At 40.7% G+C, this 22,589-nt stretch overlaps 1 protein-coding gene across 1 annotated transcript in view; it reads right to left on the minus strand.

Annotated features, from left to right (window-relative positions):
- Positions 1 to 22,589, minus strand: part of LOC110741431 (histone-arginine methyltransferase CARM1-like) — a 64,547-nt gene that overhangs the window by 20,243 nt on the left and 21,715 nt on the right. Inside the window, exons 3-4 of the mRNA XM_021927518.2 lie at positions 17,250 to 17,427; positions 12,760 to 12,850 (exon numbers count right to left, since the gene is read on the minus strand). Of these exons, the coding sequence (XP_021783210.1) occupies positions 12,760 to 12,850; positions 17,250 to 17,427 (269 nt within the window). The remainder of the gene's footprint in view (positions 1 to 12,759; positions 12,851 to 17,249; positions 17,428 to 22,589) is intronic.

Below are 22,589 nucleotides of genomic sequence, written 5' to 3' on the forward strand. Positions count from 1 at the left end.
ATCTGTGCAAAGATGTGTGCTCATTATGTCTCTGATTTTACTGGTTTAAACACCAGCAAAGTAGTGTGGCTTGTGTTTGCCATATGCTATAGTTAGATATTTTTTTGTATTTGTAATCTTTTTTTTTTTTTTTTTTTTTTAAGTATAAATGAGAGAGGGAAAACAGGTGCACTTCAGACCATGGCTCTTTGGTAAAAAGTAAGGGAAAGTCTGTGATTCTGTAAAGAAATCTGTGGAGCATTCTCAGGTGTGTCAAGCTAAATCTAGATATTATAGTGGTTGGCCTAAGAATTGGACCTATGAAAGCCATATTGAAAGGAAGAATGAGTCAGTCAAGGCAACTATGATGGTTATCTCATGTCTGTTCTACATGGCGAATGGCTGCCCTTGCAGTAACAGCACCAGATTTTTTTCTGTTAGGCATCTCTTTCTTACTCACAGTTCTTGTGGTTTAGGTGGTCTTGACTATGCTTTCAACATGTGGCTCAGTCTCGGCCAGTCGCAGTGTCTTATCACCCTAGCCTTGGTGATAGACTTAGGGTTAAGCATGTGACCCAACGAGAGTCAAGCCTATGACTTTTGTTTAAACTGTGGCAAAGGAGAAGTGGTGATGGAGCTATGAGTCTATAAATCTAGATTCTCTAGAAAACACATTGCTGCCATGAGGGGAAAGTTACCTAAGAATGGAGCCAAGCTGAGTGAGATAGAGAGACCAGGATCCAATATAAGTGCCTTGAAATCCATTTACGTCTGAGAAGCTGAATCTATCCTTAGACTTTTCAGATACATTAGTCATAAATACTCTTTTTCCCTAAGTGACTTTTTGTGTGACTTTTGGCCACTTAAGAAGTGTCTTAACTGAAAAAAATTAATGGGTCTTTATGCACCGCACTATGTACATACAATTCTGAGAGAATAGCTTTGCCTGGTTCAGTGAAGTCCTAGTTCTACCAGGACTGAACTAAATTGTTACAACCCATAATTGGGCCAGGGGATGGGAATACTGCATATCCCTGACAACACAAGTCAGGATGTATAAAAAAGGCATGAACTTGATCGAGGCAGAATATTATAAAAGAGCCATGAGTTTGACAAACATTATGAAACAAGATAAATACAGAAATCAAGGCTTATCCTAAGAGCAAAAGCCAGATGAGTTCAAGAGCTGCAGATATAAACAGAGTTGCAGAGGACATATCAAGAATGAGTACTAGGCAACTGAAAGAGGATTAGAGACCAAGAAATCACTGAAATATGAATGGGATAAGGACGGAGGCACATGAAAATACTGACATGATTTTTCAGTAACGGTAATATTCCTACAAAAGTTCCTTCTCTGTGACATTTTGTGCTGTTTACTTGACTTCTGAAAAAATTTTGGTTATCTCATATGCTAATTTGAAATATTTTTATTTGATCTTCATAGTATTTCTATGAACTAGTGACCATCAGGGTCAAATATACTTTTGGGAATGACCAGAAGGCCTAAAACTCAAACTATGCAAAAGAAACTTTAGTGGGAAATTTAGGTTGATGCATAATTAGGCTACGAACAAATCGTTCATTACCTTCACAGTAGACTTCGGCAGCTTGTCCACTCAGTAGAATGGATTTCTTTAAAAATAATGTTTCTCAGTAGTACCATGGCCAACAAGGTATTTGGTAGACTCAGAGTAGAAAGGAACAAAAAGGGAGCTCTCATTGCCTGTAGCAATATTCTACATACATTTATCTTCCCTCATCCTTTGCAAACACAGACCTCCGATTTCTGTAAAAAACAACTGACTTGAGGCCATTCACCGCTGGGATCCCTGATTTCACTCAATTGACTTTGCTCTGGTCAAGTATGACAGACGCATACTATCCATGCATAATACTCTGAAAAGGGAACTGGAAAATGTCGTTTGGTGCCTTCACCTTTTAAGTGCCATCCCAGATCTTTCTTACCTGTCTCTGGAAACCTCAGCCATGTGTTCTGCACCAACTGTGCCAAAGGATGGGCTCCTCTGACCTTGCATGGGCACAGTGCAACAATGTCTCACCCCAGGCCTGCACAATGTGCCTCTCTCCTCCTACCCTGGGGCATCCCTGTTAACTTTGGGTATGAGATGCCATAAGACCCAGAAGGCTAGTTAATGTCGGCAGGATGAGTATTTGATAAATGAGGAGATAAAAGCCAGCGTATAAATTCATTTATCTCCCTGTATAAACTGTCCTGAGATGTAGTTCATTTGATCTTTTGAAGACGGTCCTGAGAGAGCCAGCAATCTCTTGTTTAATACTAGGCGGTGGTCAGCATGGTGATAATAGCAGCAGCAGCCTGTGCCAAGCAGCCGCTACCCCGACGCCGGCTGCAGTGGGGTACAGGAGTAGGCCGTGGGCCCTCAGGTACAGATGCTGAGGTGGGCAGCCCCTGGAGCCTACCACTGGGAGCGCCCCCGGAACCTGCTGCCCTGAGAACCCACCCCTGGGAACCCCGGGAATGGGGCTGGGCCGAGCCACCCGCTGGAGGGAGAGCAGTGAGGTCAGGCAGAGAAAAATGGGCAGAGACGGTCCCCGAGGCAGAGCTGGGCCCAGGGCGGTGCCGCGCTTGCATGCGGAGCATGGGGCCCGGGCCCGAGATGTGGAGTTGGGGCCCCGCTTCAGGGGCCCAGGACAAGAAGTGGGAGTGGCACCCACTTCGAGGACCTGCCCAGTGACATGGCCACTGCACCCAACCTGCCGATGGCGCCAGGTTCCTGCGCCTCAGGAAAAGGCTCTGTAAGGGGCCTCCTGAGATGGTATCCCCAGGACATGCCCCACATTAAGGTGACCACCAAGCCAGACAATCCTGATGGTCAGGCCCCGCGCCTGCCATCTGCTCCTGGAGGCGCCCCCTAACCCCAGGCATGGCCGTGAGCCGGCCAGGCTGTACTGAGGCAGGGGGCGTGTCCTGTTCATTGGAGAGTTTCAGCCCAGTGGGTGAACCAGACACTGTTCAAAGGGACAGGAGTTAGCAAGCAGGATGAGGGGGAGTCCCAGGGCCACCCCTGAGCACTGGGGCCACAGGGAGAACTCGTGACATCACCTCTGCCCCAGACGCAGGCCTCGGCCCAGTGAGGACATGAAGCCCCCGCCCCAGGCTGCAAGGAAGCACCACCGGGGCTGCACGTTCCATGGAGCTGGTGGGACCTGGAGACAGGCGAGAGCCCCGCCCTTCCAAGTTGGAGCAAGAACTTCTAGGGTACAGCTGCAGCTGCTGTAGGGTGGCTGCAGACCCAGACATCTCTGCATTCTTGGTGGCCTAGGAGGATCCCCTTGCCCCTTGTAGGCTAGGAAGTTCCTGCTGCTGCTGCCTGGCTTCTCCCCGCTGTTGGTGTCTACTTCGATTTTGGACTTAAGTTGGGGCCAAGTCCAGGCGCTGTTGCAGTCTGGCCAGGTGTGCACATGATTACGGCAGTGCTGACACACCGGCCCCCTGCCCCTCGACCTCCTGCAGACTTTGGGCTCTGACAAACATGAAAGGGAGGCTTAGAGGTGGCTGAGGACAACCTGGCACTGGCCTGCAGGCGCCCCTTGGCATGAAGGCATGAACAGTGGCGGGAGACAGACAAGCCTCCTGGGCAGAAGGGGTTGGGTCCCCAGTGAAGCCTCATCTTCAAGCCAGGGAGGGTCTGAAACCTGAGGGCTGGGCGGCCAGTCACCCTGACCTGAGGGGAACTTGGGGTGCTTTTCCCTGGGAGGGCCCATAGCCACCTGTGGATCAATCAGCACACACTTCCTCCCCTCTGAGTCCCATAAAAACCTGGAATTCAGCCAGACTAGAAAGGATCATGGTGAGACAACTGGTCAAACAGCTGCAGAGAGGAGCTACCCTCTCTGCTAAGAGAGCCGAACCCTCCTCCAGACACCCTGGCTACAGAGAGGAGCTACCCACTGTGGGTCTCCTCTGAGCTGTTCTTTTTCTCAATAAAGCTCCTCTTCGTTTTGCTCGCCCTCCACTTGTCTGATTACCTCATTCTTCCTGTATGCAGGACAAGAAATCAGTACTCGCCATTCAGGGCTAAAAGAGCTGTGACACAAACATGGCTGAGACACACCCTTTGCTCTCCATGTTGCAGGCAAAAAGAAGGAGAGAAGGGCTGCAGCCCTTTGGGGAGCCCAGACCTGGGAGCTCCTTGAGCCAGGTCTGTGACTCCCTCTTTGGAGCCTTGCAGTTCCTGGAAGGCTCTAAGCTTTTGGGCACTACTGTGCTCCCCAGTGCCAGCCGTGGAAGCTGCTTGTCGTGTGCCTTGTCCAGCTGTGGCCTTGCAGGGAGCCAGTGCCGCTGCTGGCAGCGGTCCTGCAGCAGCAGCTGGCATGCCTGGCTATGCGCAAAGACCGGACCCCATGCTTGCTCACACACCCCTTGCCACTCTGCACCTGGCTTGCCCTTGGCATCCTGGGATCCAGGCTGGTAGTGTGAGCTGAACGCAGCCTGCCAGACTGAGTAAGCAGAACAAAGCAAAACTCAGTCAAAGGTGCCACTGGCCACAGAGGTTTCTGGCTGGTGAAGCAACACCCCAAGGATCTCGTAATGGTAATGCACTTTTGCACCAGCACTCCCTTCATTCCCTGCCTCATTCTTCTTTCTCCTAATTCTTGTTTCACTGGAAATACACTTCTTAATAAAGTTGTAGTACATAAGCTTCACCTATATACTCTGTTGCCCAGGCTGGAGTGCAGTGGTATAATCTCGGCTCACTTCAACCTCCGCCTCCCAGGTTCAAGTGATTCTCTCTGCCTCAGCCTCCCAAGTAGCTGGGATTAGAGGTGCCTGCCACCACACCCAGCTAATTTTTGTTAGTAGAGATGGGGTTTCACCACGTTGGCCAGCCTGGTCTCAAACTCCAGACCTCAGGTGATCCGCCCACCTTGGCCTCCCAAAGTGCCGGGATTACAGGCGTGAGCCATTGCGCCAAGCCTTTCATCACAATTTCTAGTGTTCTTGCTGATGGTTAATTAGGATACAGAAAGGTAGAAGGTGAAACATTGGGCTTTATGGCAACTGTGTGCTTGAAGTTTTGGAGCAATGATTATTACATGAATTGAGGAGTAGGCAAGCCTCTGTTGACAGCATTGCAAGCTTTGCAAAAAGAAAATTTTAATCTCAGAGCAGCAACTCCCAACTTAAGACACACTGTGAAATCCAGAGGGGCTTTCTAGCAGATTTAAAGAAATTCCTATCTCTTCGGTGATCCAAGACCTGCTGTGCTGAAAATCATGTATAGAATTTGACAAGCAGAAGCCACATCTTTGGAACTGAAACTGCTCCATCCCCCTACTCCAAATAAGACAGTAAAATGGTAATAGTAGAAGAGCTGCAGAGGAGATTGGATATACACTCTTGACAGATCTTACGTATTAAAACTGTGGCCTTGACAGGGAAATGGTAGGGCCCTGAGACCTGCGGTTGGGATGATTGGGTGGGGAAAGCAGAGAAGCCTGAAATCTTTCCAGTTCCCCTGAATCTTTCAAGCCAGCAGAGGCAGAATTCTTTCCCCTTTTACCAGAGGAAAACAGCCTTGCTTAAAGACTATGCAACAACTTCTCCAAGAGCCTTTGCCTTGAAAGATGATTTTATTCTCTTCGAGATCTGCCTCATGATCACTCATTGCCTTCAGGCTAATAGTTTCTCATTGCTGTCAGGCCAAAAACTCAAGCCCAGCCAGAGCAGTAAACACAATTCCTATTCCAGAAGGAGATAATTTACATACCTAAAACACTGCAGAAGCCAAATAGTATTTTCTGCTAAGAACTAGGAAATATTGTATTAGAGTAGATTTTAAGTCCATAAAGAGGGCAGAATGTAAATGAGGAGAGAGTGTAACTCATTGAAATGGGGCACTCATAGATCCAGTGTTCTAACAAGACACCAGAAGTCCTAATAGTCCACTGGATGTCACTTTGAAACTTGGTCATCATGATGGCCTGCAGTCAATGAGGTGGAGATTTCAGAACTTCTGCTGCATTGAGGAAGGGGTTAGAAGGCTCAGGGACATGGAAATGCTAGACGGATTGACTATGGAATACGTAAGAACATTCAACCTGACTGTTTTCTCAGAGCACAGGAAACTTTCCTTTTACAAGGTAATAGGGAAAAAAACTGGTTAGATAACAGTGGCATCTTTGAGAACCTTAGAGTAGCTGTCCTTGGTAGATGAAAGATGGTGGTAGGTGATGTAGCCATTAAATTGTGCTCTGAATGAACACAATTTGAATGACATTTCAGAATGTCAGAGCAGGAAAGCAGTAATTATCTGGCCTAGGCAAGAATGGCATAATTACTGTGTAAAAAGCTAGGGTAGCGTAGCAATCGGGCACCTTGACCTACAAGAACCTTTGGTGTTAATAGATCCTAGTGTTACTAGAGAGGTAAAATAGATGGAAAGTCAGCTAGGATAGTGCTCAATTTGTATAACAAAAAATGGCTAGCTCATGAGCAGAAGGATGATGTCAGCTGTCACAATGGAAATATTAAGTCCCTCCCCCAAATTCCAGATCCAAGTTGTCCAGACTTAAGTAGAGTCCCAGTCCTCTTGAGGAAGGACTCACTGCCACCACAGGCACACACAGTGAACATTCCCCACTCCTTCTCCAGAGAGACCTGGGTTTCTATGACAAAGCAACCATGGTGAAGGAAGGATACCTCAATTTTTTGAGAAATGTTAGATAAGGAGTTTGAGCTTATATTGATACAAAAAAATCTAAAATGCCTCTGGTTAGTGAGGGCTATGGAGAATAGGTAGTAAGTGGAGTCTTGGACCAAGTCCATCTCACAGCGTATCCACTTGTTTCATGCAAACCCTATGATTATTTTCGTGGTCCCTGAATATGTAATTGGGATAGATATATTCAGCATCTGGAAGAACCCTACACCATGGGTAACCTGGCCCATGAAGAAAGGGCTACTATGGTAGAAAAGTACAAGTAGAGGATCCATCCCGGAGATTTCATCATCTTCAGGTAGGTAAAATTATCTTCTTCAATTTATGGATTGAAATTAATCTCAGAGAGATTAAATTAACTTGGCTAAGGCTTTACAGTTGGTAATTGCCAGAACCAAGAATTAAACATAGTTCCATCTGGATCTAGAGTCTGAGTCATCTGGCTTTTAACTACTACCTATTTTGTTTATGCTTTTATGTTCTATAACTGTAATAAATGTAATAAAACAGTCTAGTTTAGTCTCAAGCTTCTTGACAATATTTGGCTGCACCTCTTAATAGATCCTATGTATATATTTTTCTTCATATGAGAACCCATTTAAAATTGTATCTATAGGCTTTGGCATAAAAGCCCTGAGCCAATTATTTTCAATAATGCCAGAGGTACCCATCACATTAAGAAGAACAGTCGGGAATGATGATTCTTTATGATGAGCCTTACTCTCAGGAGATACTTCCCATCACCTTAATTAATGGGGCCCAAGGAATCATCATATAAAAGAAAATTATTAATTTTGTAGGTGACTGCTACTAGCATCAGAATGTAGTAATTTGGTCTACTAAGAGAGAGTCTCATAATTGGTTATTTGGAAAGGATAAAGTTATATGGTTATTGCAGACTGTATACTAAGATGAATTTCAGAGTTAAATGCAAAATTTAAAAAATGTCACATGGAAAAGTAAAAACTTTAAAAAAGGAAGTTAATGCCAAATTCATGGGGGAGAGGGAAGGGGAGCTAAAAAATTACAAAGGAAAATAGAGAAACAATAAAAGATAATTATTGGTAGATCCAGCTACATAAAAAGTTTAAGTTGTTTTGTGGTCAAAATTATCACAAATAAAATTACAAGGCAAGCTGGAAATTCTGAAGAAAATACAACAGTTTTAATGTCCTTAATATAGACAGAATTTTTACAAATCAATGCATTCATCTTCTAATCATCAAAAATGTCTTCAGCAACTACCGTTAGCCAGGTTAGATGACAGGGCTATAGAAGTAAATGAAGCAGCCACACTTAGGGAACTTGCAGTCTTATGGGGGATATAGACAATAAATAAGTAAAAACATATAACACAGTATATGGTGATAAGTGCTATAGAGAAAAATGAATTGAGAAGTGTGGTACAGGCTTGCAGGAGGAAAGAGACTGCAGTTTGTAATCAATAGAAGGTTTCTCTGGGATGGTGGCATGTGAGCAAAGACCTGCAGGAGGTGAGAAAAGCCACTGGATTGTCTGTGTCTTGGGCAGAGCGAATGTCAGGGAGGCAGGAGCATGCCTGGTTTGTTCCAGGAGAAGCAAGGAGGCCAGCCAGTGAGGCCAGAGGGGAGAGAGAGTAAGAGAGGAAGTAGCAGGAGACAGAGTCAGAGGGGTAGCAGGGTAGGATCTAGATCATATACGGTCTTCCCAACTATTATGAGAACTTTGGCTTTCACTATGCAGAAACAGGGAAGCCACTAAAAGACTTTATGCAGTGAAATAATATAATCTGAATTATGTTTCATCAAGAGCATGGTTGTGGTTTAAAAAGAGGATTTAAGTTAGAAGGCTATTGCCAAGACTGTAGTAGACACAGGGGTGTTTTGTTTTGCAAAGGTGGGCAGTGGGGACATGGTGAGGATCAGTAGCTTGCATTTAAGCATGTTAATTTTGAGATGCCCAATAGACATCCAAGTGTAGTTGTCAACAGCCGGTTGGACATCCAAGTCTGTGGTTCTGGGCAGAGGTCTGGGCTGGAGTTCTAACTATGCGAGTTGTAGACAGAAAGATGGTATTTATAGCCAAGAGACAGAATGAGATCAAGTAAGACAGTGAGTGTTGACAGAAAGGGGAAGACATGTAAGAAAGAAACCTGGAGTCACTCCAATGTTAAAGATTTGGGCCATGAGGAAGAATCAGCAAAGGAGACTGAGAAGTAGGGGCCAGAAAGGTAGGAGAAAAAACAGGTTCAGGCTTGAGAAGTGGAGCAAAGAGAGAGTCAACTGTGTCAAGTGCAGATAATAAGAAAATCAGGTGAGGACTGAAAACTGACTGCATCTGATGATCTTGTTTAGCCAATTAGTTGTTCCTTCATCTCTCAGCTGAGAGATCTCACCCAAACTTATTTTTTGCACCACTCCCCAGCGTACATATCCACTTCTTTGCTTCTTCTGACAGAAATCATGCAAGCATTCACCACCTGTTTCCTGGATCAAAGCAACAAGAGACCCAAATGCCAGTCGACTAATGCAGAAACCTCACAAAGGGAGAGGAATTAGAAGGAAAGCAAAGGCTGTGAATTTTGATAACTATATATTTTTAAAAATATTTTTGTGTTTGTTGACTAAAAATAATCGTTCAAATGCACCAGCTATCAAAGAAATACAGATTAAAAATAAACTGGCCACCATTTTTTTTGCAAATCAAATTGGCATTTTAAAAAGCATATCCCGTATGGGCAAGACTTAGCAGACATTCCCAAATACCACTGGTGGAAGTGTTAATTGGTAAAACTTTTCTAGAGGGCAATTTGGCAATATATAAGAATAATTTTTTATAAGTTCCTTCTTCACATTTTTTGGTCCAGTAATTCTGCTTTTAGCAATTTATCATATGGAAATAATCAGAATGTACACCAAAATTTATATGAAAGGATGTTCACTTTAGTGTTGTGTCTTATAGAATTTAGGATATATAATTCTATAGGATTCTATATTCTTATAGAATATTGAAACCTTGGTGTGGTTTGTTATAGAATCTATAGGACTAAAATGGCAATTAAAATAATTTAATATTCAACATTGAAAACTGAGTTAATAAATTATGAGTCACAAAAGAAATACTCTTCAGTCAAATGTATGTAGACGATGTGAGAACATGTCAACAAAGTATTGTGAAAGTAAAAAAACAAAAAACAAGCTATAAAATGGTACTTTTGACTCTGTTTTTGTAAAGAAAGGATAGAAAAACTGGAACTATATCACCTAAAATCTTAATAATTATTTTCATGCATGTTTGGGCATACTGAAGTTTTTATTCATTCAGAAACATTTACTGAGAGCCTACCCTGTGGCGGGCAGTGTTCTGGGTGCTTGGGATACATCCAGTGGAAACTGACAGCATTGCTGACCTTCCAGTGCTTACATTTTATCAAGAGGGATACAGACCATAGATAATAATAGGAACAGGTTATATATCTTTTAGGATGCTGTAAGTGTTAGAGAAAAAACATAGAATTGAAAAAGAAGGGTTGGGCATGGCATGGGTGCAATTGAAAATAGGATGGTCAGGGTAAATCTCATTGAGAAGGTAGCATTTGATAAAGACTTTATGGAGTTAAAGGAATTGACCATGTGAACATTGAGGAAAAAGTATTCAAAGGGGGAAAAAAACACAAAAAACCCTGCAAATGCAAAGGCCCTAACTTAGGAGCATGCCTGATGTGTCTGAGAATCAGCACACAGGCCTGTGAAGCAGGACCCAAATGAACACGGGAGTAGGAAATGAGGCTAGAGAGTAACTGGGAGCCAGATTATGGAGAAGCTCCTGCGAGGCTTTGGCTCTGTTGAGAACAGACAGGTAAGAAGCTATTGCAGTAATCTAGATGAGAGATGATGGTGTTGAGAAAAAGAGGAAACAGTGAATATAATAAAAATTGGTGTGATTCTGGATAGATTTTGAAAGTAGAACAAATATAATTACTTGATGGTTTGGATTCAGGAGATAAAGAAAGAGAGGCCTTCAAAGTTCTTGGCTTGAATGATGGAGAGGATAAAGTTATCAATTGAGACAGAAAAACTACCAGTACAGCAGGCTTTGGGTAGAAATTGGGAGATGAGAAGTTGAATTTTGCACATGATAAATTTCTGCAAGGAGGGAACATCCAGGAGGAAGTTTACTAGGAAAACATCATGTTTGGAGGATACGTCTGCACTGGAGAGGGACACTTGGGAACCATTAGCCTATGGATGGTATTTGTAGTTATGAGAATGGGTGAGCTCACCAAGGGAGCCTGCACAGAGAAGAGGTCCAAACACTGCATCCTGGGACACTTCAAAACCAGGGGCTTATGAAGACAAGTAATAATGATAGCTGGTTGAGAAAGTGTCAGCAAGGGAGGAGAAAAATCAAAAGATCATGAAGCAAAAACAGTGTTTCAAATGATGCCAGTAAATTAGATAAGTTGAGAAGTGAGAGTTGATCACTGGCATTAGCAATGTGGAGGTCAGGGCACTGCTGACCTCAAAAAGAGTGGTTTTGGAGAAATGGCTCCAGTGAGAAATAGAAGGGGGGAGTTGGACACTGAGTATAGACAACCCTTCGGAGGAATTTTGCTGAAAGGGGCTTAGAGAGTTGGCCATGGCTGACTGGGAAAGCGACATCTAGAGAAGATGATGTTTTCATTTTTTGTTTCTGTTTTTCATTTTTAGATGCAACAAATAGCAGCATGTTGGTATGTGGTAGAAAACTGAGCCAAACCGCTGTGATCATTAATATCCTCAAGTTAGTAAGATGGCAGCACATGGTATGCTTGGAAGGTCACACAAGGACTGCCTGGACGACAAACCTCTAGTTCATTGGTCTGGTCTATTCTGCTGCTTAAAATTCATAACCCTTTCATCTCTGCATTTCCTCAGGAGGTTATAATAAAAGTGTAATCATTTAGGGTCAGCATAATCTCACAGAGCAATGATTATCAAGGTAAAAGCTCCCCGACCATTCCCCTGCCCCACCCGACACGTGTATACACCAAGAAGCCATTCACCCCCATGGGAAAGCTTGTGGCTTAGAATCTCAGAATTGCAGATTCGACAAAACCACAAAATGCTCTGAATCTGTGCTAGGAAAGCCTATTTTGCCAAAAAAAAAATGGAAAGAAAAATTAGCCATTTGACCCTACTCCTCAAAGAGCTTAGTAGCCCTGGAAACCAAAGTACTTCCTATTTGCTGCCCCTTCTCTAGGATTACAAAGAGAAAAACCCAGAAATCAACTTTGGACCTCTTTGTATTATAAGGCCCTGTATACCTCAGACCAAAGTCAAACCTTAAATTTGAGGATCCTGAACCTCCTGCAGGACATGCCTGTGCTCCCACACATGTAACATTCCAACACAGATGATATCTGCTCTCTTTCTCCCTCCCATGCTCCTTCCTTCCTTCTTCTTGTAAAAACTAGTTCTCAGAAAGGAATCCCAGAAGCAATGGTGGTTTAAAACTGGCAGGAGCTTTTGTATCAGTTCCCATTTTACACATAAAGAAACTCAATCTCAGAGGGGTGAAGTGGGCCCAAAAGCCAACTGCCAATTAAAACTCCATAAATGTTTGATCAACTCATTTATCAGGTGTACTGATTGATATGTTCTCTGTCAAAGTCAAGCCCTAACAGAAACCATAGCCAAGAATCAAAGAAGTGGATGGTGAAAAATGGGAAGAGAACAGCAGCAGGCAGGGGAGGATGTTGTTTTAGCAGTAGGATAGCTTTTTGGATGTTTGATATTGCATGAACAGCTCCTTGATTCACCTGTCTCTGATTTATGAGTTGTGGTCTCAACTGGTGGCGATCCTGCAAGGGGACATTTGGCAATGTCTGGAGGGCATTTGTGGTTGTCACAACTCTGGGGGGAAGATGTGACTAACATCTAATAGGTAGAGACCAGGGATGCCGCTAAACATTCTACAGTGTACAGGATAGGTGCCTCACTGCCGCCGCCCCGCCTCCCCCTACCCAACAACATACATATGACCCCAAATAGCAATAGTTTTAAAAACTCTCGTTTCTTTGAAGGGAAAGGAAGGACGGAAAAAAGAACATTACCAAAAATTGGCTCTGGAGAAGTGTTCCACATAGAGCTGTTCATCAGAAAAAGGGGCCAAGTGGATGTCGCTGAATGTCGGGAGCATCATTCCTGATGAGCAAAACACAAGAGACCCAGAAGTCAGCTTCTGTCGCTTTCTGATTGAAGGCTGTACTCATCTGCCACCTGAGACCAATTCCATTCTTTTGCTTCAGTTATGACATGACAGGACAAAATATAATTTTGTCTCAATGCAAGTATACAAAATTAGGCAGAAGAGTAGAGGGGCTATAGAAAAGAGTATCAAAGCAAGTCACAAAGCAATACAATGATAAAAGCTTGCAGAGACTTAGGCAAGCCTTTCAACCTGGCAGTTGCCTTCTCAGTTACTGGCTTTTTTTCCCCTTTCTGTTTGTCCTATGAATTCTGGATTTATTTATTTATTTATTTATTTATTTATTTATTTAATTTATTTATTCTCTTATTTATTGTAACAATAATTTAGCTTTAAAAATAATCAAAATCCCATCCTCCCATCACATTATTATTCTCATTCTCAGACTTTGTCCATGTAGAATCAGATCGACCACCTGTCTTCTTAGGTGCTTTTGGGATTTATGTTTATATGGATGCTCGCCAATCTTCATGCTGGGAAATACACATTTGTACTATTTCTTGGCATCCACAATCACTACAGGAAAGGTAGATTCTTCAGTGGGCAAATGAGCACCTAGATTGGCATGCCTGAAGTTGGGCCTTTCTGAGTAGGCAGACCTGATGATCAGCATTGTTACTCTTGCAATTTTAGGGAAAATCTTTTTATAGCCATTTATTAAATTGCACACGAAAGAAAGAGGAACTATTAACTATATTTCAGAAATAAGGCTGACTTAAGACACCAGAGACGCTGTCATAAAAACAACAAAAATAGCTAAAATTTCTCAGTTATGATGACCCTCTCATGTACTTTTCCAAGGGTTTCCCATGCATTAATTTATATAATTCTCATACCAAGATAAAGTGGGTTCTATTATTATGTCCATTTGATAAACAGGAAAACAGAGAAATTTAAGTTACTTGGTATCATAGAGTTAACAAATAGCAGAGCAAAATCCAGGGAGTGGAATCTCATCTGATAATCAGTGCCCCATCCTTAAACTATGTGGCTTTTCATATCTGTTAAAACAGGTTATTTTATTTGGGGTATTTTCAGAAGTGGTCAGGGGCAAAGCATGATCATAACCTCATTCATATGTCCCCATCTAAATCTCAGGCATTGGTATCAAAACAATAATGATTGCTTGATGGTTTTTCAATTTCGAGACGATAGAAGGATATTAAATAACCTCAGAGAAGTAATATGTATCGCTGCTTGTGTAAACTTGGGAAGATTAGAGGATGATGTTATGAGCCTCAATCTAATAGGAATTCCAAGAATGTCAGATAAAATGGAGGGGAGAAAATCAAATGTAAAATATTTTGAAAATTCGAAGAACAGAAGAAAATCAGCCTCCTGATCAAACATATTCACTGAATTTCCAGCACAGGAACTTAAAAAAGATTCTCACTAGAACACTATAAATAAAAAGAAGATACTAAAAGCATCTAGAGGGGAAAACTTTGTTACTCTAAAGGAGCAGGAGTCAGAATGGCATTGACTTCTCAATAGCAAGATTTGCAGACAGAAACCAAACACAAAAACCAAAACACAAGCTTTAAAAATATTGATTAAAAATTGTTTTTAAGTAAAATTCTTGACCAAATAATAGCACAAGGACTTGATAAAAAGTAACTCCTCAAGCTCCTTTCCTGCAGAAGCTGGTAGAGAATATCCTTTGCTGAAATGATGTCGTAAACCAACAAAGAGGAAGACAAAAGGATGATGATGGAAAGTCAAAGTGTTGCTGTCATGCAATGGGGCTGCAGAACACTCAGTTCATGTTGCTAGAGAAGGCCAGAGGACTACTGAATAGAGGGGGGCAACAGAGGAACACATATTGATGGCATCTGTCAGATCTATTGGAGCGTAGAAACACTTAACCATGAATATATAAAAGCTAAGCTAATAAAAGAAACCAAGACAATTAACTCCGGGAAAAACAAAAGATTATATGAGAAAACATACATAAGTATACAGCATCTACTCTACCATCTGACTCAGTATTCAACAATAGTTACATTACATCATAACACTGTAAATGCTGATTCTTGATTTAACCGAATAATGATCTAGGCCTATATTTCTTTATGCTAAATTCTGAGATCTGAAAAGCAACAGATTTTTATAAGTTTGCGGCAGCATCATTTGATGGCAAAACCTGACCTGAACTAACACGAGAGTTTATTTGTAGTCTTCATTTATTCTTGGTATCAATATTCTTATGTTTTGTTGCAGGAATATAATGTGTTTCATTACAGAGTGTTGCCTCAGATCCCACTGGGAGAATTAAGTAGTACATGGTATGTGATCATATTAACTTTCAAAAGTCCTTCAGATGCTGAATTCTGAAACATATCTGGCCCTAAGGGTTGGGATAAAGGAACTGAGGACCTATCTAAATACATTGAGAGGATGGGGGTGGGGTAGGTGCATCAGGAAGGAAGGAGCTGCTATTCAGGAAAGCTGAATTCTCAAGCAGAGAGTGATGAGAATAGCAATGTAATCATCTTAGATAGGAATATGTAGGTAAATAATAGAAGAAACAACAGATAGAGTTGAAAGCAGTTGCCTTTGGGGAGCAGTCTGACGATAGAAAGAGGTGTGGCAGAAGACTACTATTTTTCATTATAAGCCTTTTTATTATTAATTGATGTTTTAAACTATGTCTTATTATGATGGAATATATAATTAGAAAAAAAATCAATCACCCTTCCCTGAGGAAGACATAGCCTAGAAAGCCAATAAAATCAGTATTCATTTCTACTTGCCTAGTTAAAGATATATAGCCCAGTATAAAATGTCATATTCATTTCAAATATCCAGGGAAGATACCTAGATACTATCTAAATACTGAGCTTAAGAGGGGCTCAGGTGATACATGTTAATTAACTACATTATAAATCTCATCATATAGAAGCACCTAACCATCTGAAAAAGTCCAGGAAAAAACCATACAAATTCTTCCTGGGGGCATTGAGGAGGAAATCCAAGCCACTTTGTACCTTCACTTTCATCTCCCACAGTTCAATTTTATCGCATACACACAAGGCTTCCAAGAGCATCCTGAGCTGTTTTACAGCAAGATTGCTAATGAAGTTCTTGACATCAGGTATACTTTGCCTGAGCTTATTTATTTATTTATACATGAATTTTCTTTCAGTGCCTATTTCTGAATTTTGAAGCATGTAGGAAATTATAAACTTCAAACTTCACTTAAATGCATGTTGGTACGTATGAGTTGCACAGTCGTTCACTATTTTGTTTTCATTGAATAGCAAGATAGGGAGCTACAACATTGGTAATTTAGATAAATACAATTGGGGTAAGGAGCTGAAATTCTCATAAGATGCAACTTAAAATTGGCCAGTTAGCCCCGATGTCTTAATTGAAAACACCTGCTGTTGGAATGCGTCTACTTTCTCTGGTGAAGAGTGGAAAGCCAGTGTGTGCGCCAAAGTCATGAGTGTAGGCTTCAGGGTCAGATGGATGTAGGCTCAAATTCTTGGCCTGCCAATTGTTAGATGTCTGTTCTGCCAAGTTACTTTTCCTCATTGAGTCTCAGTTTTCTCTTTATAAAATGGGATCATAACAATGCCCTCCGCTAACCCAGGTCTCAATCATATACTATTGACATTTTGGGCTGATAATTCTTTGATGCAGGGGACTGTCCTGTGCATCAAAGGATGCTTGACAGCATCTTTGCCCCTATTCACTAGATGCCAATACCCCAGCCCCTGCTGCCATTGTGACAACCAAAGTGTCTCCAGACATTGTCAAATGTCCCTGGGGAAGGTTGCAAAATTAGCTTCGAGGCTAACCCCCCGAATAAATTGAAAACCTTCATCATTCAGACTTTATAAGGATTTTATAAAATAATTTATTCAAATTGGCACTTGGAAAGCACAAAAAGCATATTGGATTTAATATTATCTTGACTATGTGTAGTGATCATAGACAGAGAGAGAAATACAGTAGGGAAAAAAACATGTCAAAAAGAACAAGCAGACCCCAGAGAGTTCCTCACATTATAGAAGGCCAACACTTGAAAGGATATCAGAGATTATGTGTAATAATATCATTTTACAGATGAGGAAACCAAAGCCAAATGGTCAAGTGTTAGCCCAAGTTCATTAAGGAACGAAGGGATTGAACTACGACAAAAAACACAAAACTCAGACCTGGCTCTCTATACCACGTTGAATACTGTGAAGCATACCTGTGTTCTTATGATTGGAGACTAGTTAATTTGTTATGGAAAAATGAGATGACAAAAACAAATAATTGAGTATAATAGAAATGCTTTTACAGAGAAGTCAGACTGTTTTTTAAACCAAGAATGGGCCAACTTACCATTTGATTTTAGCCATTTTTTGGAATGAAGATAACTCTCTAGCATCCGTTCATTGAACAGCATGTATCCCGTTGGTTCGGAAATGATCACATCTACAGCCTCAGGAAGTGAGATGCCTTCAATTTTTCCTGGCAAAACAATGATCTTGCCTGAAAGGTGATTGTTTTTCACTAGCATCTGAAAAAGATAAAATGGGGTGCCAGAACTGTTGTTATTCAGGATCTTATGAAAAATGAGTTTTATCGATTAAGGGCTGAGAATGTGACAGGAAGGAGAAAGAAGTAACATTTGTTTCTAGAAACACTTTTAAAGAAAAATAACTCATTTGTCTCACTACACAAAAATTGCATGTTTAATATATATAATTTTGGAAAAGATACAGATATAAAACAAATAAAACACCTACGATCCTAATAATAACTATCAATATTTTGATGCATTCTCTTCTAGACTCTACACAAACATACACATATATGTGTATGTATGCCAGTATGTGTGGTCTGTGTATGTGTGTGTGTGTATATATACATATTTATATTTATATATTTATATATATTTATACATTTATATACTTTTATATATATAGGGGGATTTTTAAAAATTCATGGCTTCAGTTTATTTCCTATTGTTCTACTTGCAATAGAGATGCCAAACAACTCTGTACAATGATCTTCCACAGATTAATGATCTTTTTTGTTTTGCTTAGTTTTGAGATAGGGTCTCAGTTTGTAGCCCAGAGTGGAGTGCAGTGGTGTGATCATGGCTCACTGCAGCCTCGACCTCCTGGGCTCGAGTGATCCTGCCACCTCAGCCTCCCAAAGTGCTAGGATTACAGATGTGAGCCACTGCACACAGGCCAATGATCTTGATCCTTATTAAATTTTTCCTTGGTCTTTTGATGTCAAAAATAAATACCATGATTATTGACCTTTCTTTAGGTGTACGTTTTTACAGTCATGTATTAATTTTCTTTGATGTCCTTTATATTTTATTTAATAAACTTAAACTCTTTCAAAAGAGGCACCCTGAAGAGAAATACATTTACTATGTTTCTAATGTATTTCTTCTGAATGCCAAATATGACAAGGTGATTGAATTATTATGTCTTTCTACTGCCTGAAAACATATTTTCTAATAAACATTTTATATTTGCCAGCATAAATATATACAGCACATTCCTTTTCAAGTTGTTCCTCTCTGAGACTTGTAGATTTTTCCTCATTGTATGTACAGCCTGTCAGAGTCCTTCCATTTTGTATTTTTGTAGCTTAATCCCTTTGCCCATCCTAAGTGCAATGTACTATGCACTTGTTATAATTCAGTGGCACCTTCTTAATTTCTGATCACTTCTTCAAATGGCTAGGATACCTGTCACATTAATCCTGTCTTCTAGGGTGCTGCTCACCAACACATGCTCTGTGAGCATACAAAATGTCTTTGTTTGTTAAAATCAAGTAATCTCTAATCTATGGAGGAATAATAAAGAAAACTGTTTGAACATGTCATACATTGTCAATATTCATCCATTGCCAATGACTCTATCATCATTCCACACATAGAAGTCAAGTCCCTGGGAGTTCTGCAGAGACAATGACTAAAGGTTCGAGCTTTTGGTGTCCTGCTTTTCTCTCTACATTCTTGCCAGGAGAATCAATTCTCCTGCACAGCTTTGACTGTGGCTCCATTGTGAATGACTATCCAAACTACATCTTTAGTTTCGTCCTCTCAGCTGAGTTTCAACAATAACTTGGACATTTTCACCAGTGAATTTCGCACCTCCTAAATAACAAGTAAACAGCAAAACTCAGCTGCTTCTTGAACATTAATCATTCCCTGAGTTTGCCTTTAAAATCTTTGTAAAATATTGCATTTCTATGATTCTGTTTTGGTCATCAATACCACAATCCCCAATGTCCTGGAGGTATACTTAGTTCCCACAGGTAATTAGTTATTACATTTTCTTATTTCTACCTTTCAGATATATTTTATTTCTGCCTTCTTTTGCCAGCATCAACTTGTCCAGTTCCTACTAGCTTCAAATATGGACTTAAAAAATGATATTTATATAATGAAAACAATGATGGCAGTAACTACTTCATAAGTTTGTTTGAGGATCAAACCAAATAAAATATATTAAGAGCTATGTAAGCATTAAAATTATTATATTATTCTTATTAAATAATACTTTGGGCCAGGTGTGGTGGTTCATGCCTGTAATCCCAGCACTTTGGGAAGCTGAGGTGGGCAGATCACTTGAGGTCAGGAGTTTGAGACCAGCCTGGCTAACATGGTAAAACTCGTCTCTACTACAAATACAAAATAAGTTTAAAAAGTTAGTCGGACGTGGTGGAGCATGCCTGTAATTAGCTACTGAGGAGGCTGAGGTGGGAGGATCCCTTGAACTCGGGAGGGAGGTAGTGAGCTGAGACTGTGCCACTGCACTCCAGCCTAGGTGACAGAGTGAGACTGTCAAAAAAACAAAACAAAACAAACAACTTTTTACTTAAAAAGAGAAATGCAAATAAACAAAAACATAAAAATTACTAGTATTCCAGATATAGGCAAGGTATGTTTTCAATCAGACATTGGAGTATATCTCAAATCTCAATGTAATAATACTTCATAATTTTTTCCCAGCAATATGTTTTAGATCAGTTTTCTGAACACTTTTACATCATGGCACACATTTTTAAAAACCAAGTAATTTTATGGTACACTTGGGTGAAAGAAGAGCCTGCTTGCATTTTGAGACATTTGAGTGGGGACTCTGGCCACACTAGACCCTGACTACCTGCCATGAGTGCAAAGGACATCAAAATCTCAATACCCAGCAAACTGGTTGGGAAGCTCTGTTCTAGACATCTTTCCATGAATGGTTCTATAACATAAATTTATTGGCTATATAGTATTTAATAGATGTGTATTGATTTATTTGATATCTCCTATTATTGGATACTCAGGTTATTTCAAATTTCTATTAAAATAGTATATTGACAAATACTAATGCAATTAAATCTGAAAATACACTTTCTGCTATTTCCTTCAAAGTTAAAGGGTATGAAGCTGGTAAGGGTTTTTGATATACACTGCCCCACTGCTTACCGGAAAGGTGGTCCCTTTTCTAAATTTCAAGCCCTCTCTAAATTCTGCTTATGGGGTCTGAGGCTGTCCAGGTAACCTCAGTATATAAAATTGCCTCTTTCCACAGACTCCTCAACTTGCAACAGGATGCTGGAAGGGGAGCTGTTCTCTAAGTGTAGCTGGAGGGCACAATATAGTAAGATACTCAGGTGAATATCTGTGATGTAGGCCTTATATGCAGAATTTAGAGAGGATACCCCTAGACTCTTCAATCTTTAGGGAGAGCAGAGATGTAATAAGGTTTCAGAGAGAGGATTTCATGAGCTGTCAGAAGTACAATTTTGGGTCCACAGGAAATAATTTTAGGTCTCATTATTCTCACTGGCAAAGAAGGACATATCACATGCCTGGAAGGGAGCAAACAGGCCTGACTTCAGGTCATTGTATCTTGTGACTTAATCTATTTTTGATCAGTTTCACACAAGATCAGGAATCTGAAGATTAAAAATTCTAGTTCTACCTTTATCACCAAAGAGCTATGTGACCTTGGGGAAGTCACTTAAAGTCTCTAAATTTTAGTTTCCCTTCTTGTAAAATTAGGGTTTAAAACTGGAGTTGTTTTGAGGCATCTTCTAGTTTGAATATTTTATGATTAGAAGAAAGCAAAATTTCTTGAAATATGTTCCAGGAGTCCATGAATACAAGGGTTTCATGATCAAATAACTTAGAACTTCTTTGTAATACATATCCCTCTTACAAATTCAGAGTGCATTAGCATATTAATAGCTTTGAGGAATTCTACAGAAAAGAAAACTCTTGGCTTGGTTAAATTAAAGACATCCAAACTTATTAGAATGCTTTGCAGGTTTTTTTCACCACTGGATCTATATGCATCTCCCTAGATCAATCTTTAGGAAACAATGAAAATAATTATTTGATTATCTTAGGTTTGATTACAATTCCTTGATAAAGATATTGGAAAATAGGACATAAATTCAACCAGCAATCGCTCTAATACAGAAGGGCAGCTAAGTCTAGATGCATGACTGTTCTTTGAGTCAGTCTTGCTGCCTCCCCTCATCTTCAGTTTACAACAGTCTCAGTATAGATTATCTTTTTTTTTTTTTTTTTTTGAGATGGAGTCTCGCTCTGTCGCCCAGACTGGAGTGCAGTGGCCGGATCTCAGCTCACTGTAAGCTCCGTCTCCCGGGTTTACGCTATTCTCCTGCCTCAGCCTCCCGAGTAGCTGGGACTACAGGCGCCAGCCACCTCGCCCGGCTAGTTTTTTGTATTTTTTAGTAGAGACGGGGTTTCACCGTGTTAGCCAGGATGGTCTCGATCTCCTGACCAGTATAGATTATCTTTGGGTAGCCTGTCATTTCATTGCCATTCTTCTAAAACTAACTCAGGAGAGATATCCTTTCCAGGAATAACTGAACTTCACTATGCCCCTCCAAGTGCTAGAAAAGTCCGCTAACACAGGGCAAGGTTCTGCAATCCACCACATTAATTGCTGCACAGGTTTACCCTGTGTGACCTGGTCCTTTTCTAAGAGCTCAGGATGGAGGGATATTCCAAATAAAGGCTCTTCTTAGACATCATCGAAGCCCAAGCAAACCCACATCATATTCTTGTTTTAATCCTGTTCCCTTGTTATTAAATTGGGTTTCTAAAATCTATGTCAATAGTACTATCACTTGTATCAGCTGCTTAAAACACACACATACACGTACACATATGCATACACATACACGTACACATACACATACACACTTTAGGTGGTAGCAGCAGAATTCATCCTTTTAGGTACCAGGATAAGTGCCAAGAGAGATCAGGGCAGTAATTCCACCTGGTATGCTGCTGTTCTTGTCTCATTTAGGAGGGTTTTCAATAAGTTACATGTACTGTAGATGTGTTGTTTATTTATTCCTGTTCAGTTTAGAAGCTGAATTAGTCTTAGAGGCTGTACTATACAATATAGCATCTAATTATAGTCTGTCTCAAAGCAAGAAAAAAGCAAGCATTTTGGAGGTGAAGGCCTCGGTTGCTAGTTTGGATCCTCCATTTACTAGCTGTGACCTGTGGCCAAGATGCATGATTTCCTGGGAGTCCATTTCTTTACCTATAAAATGGGAATCATAATAGTACCTATTCTTCAGTGTTATTTCAAGGATCAAATCAAATGAGAAAGTGCAAAGGAATATATAAGTCAAAGAATACAGATGAAATAAAATAATAATTTAAAGAAAAGATGATAA

Source organism: Papio anubis, chromosome 13 (genome assembly GCF_008728515.1).
Source record: "Papio anubis isolate 15944 chromosome 13, Panubis1.0, whole genome shotgun sequence".
NCBI classification, from domain to species: domain Eukaryota; kingdom Metazoa; phylum Chordata; class Mammalia; order Primates; family Cercopithecidae; genus Papio; species Papio anubis.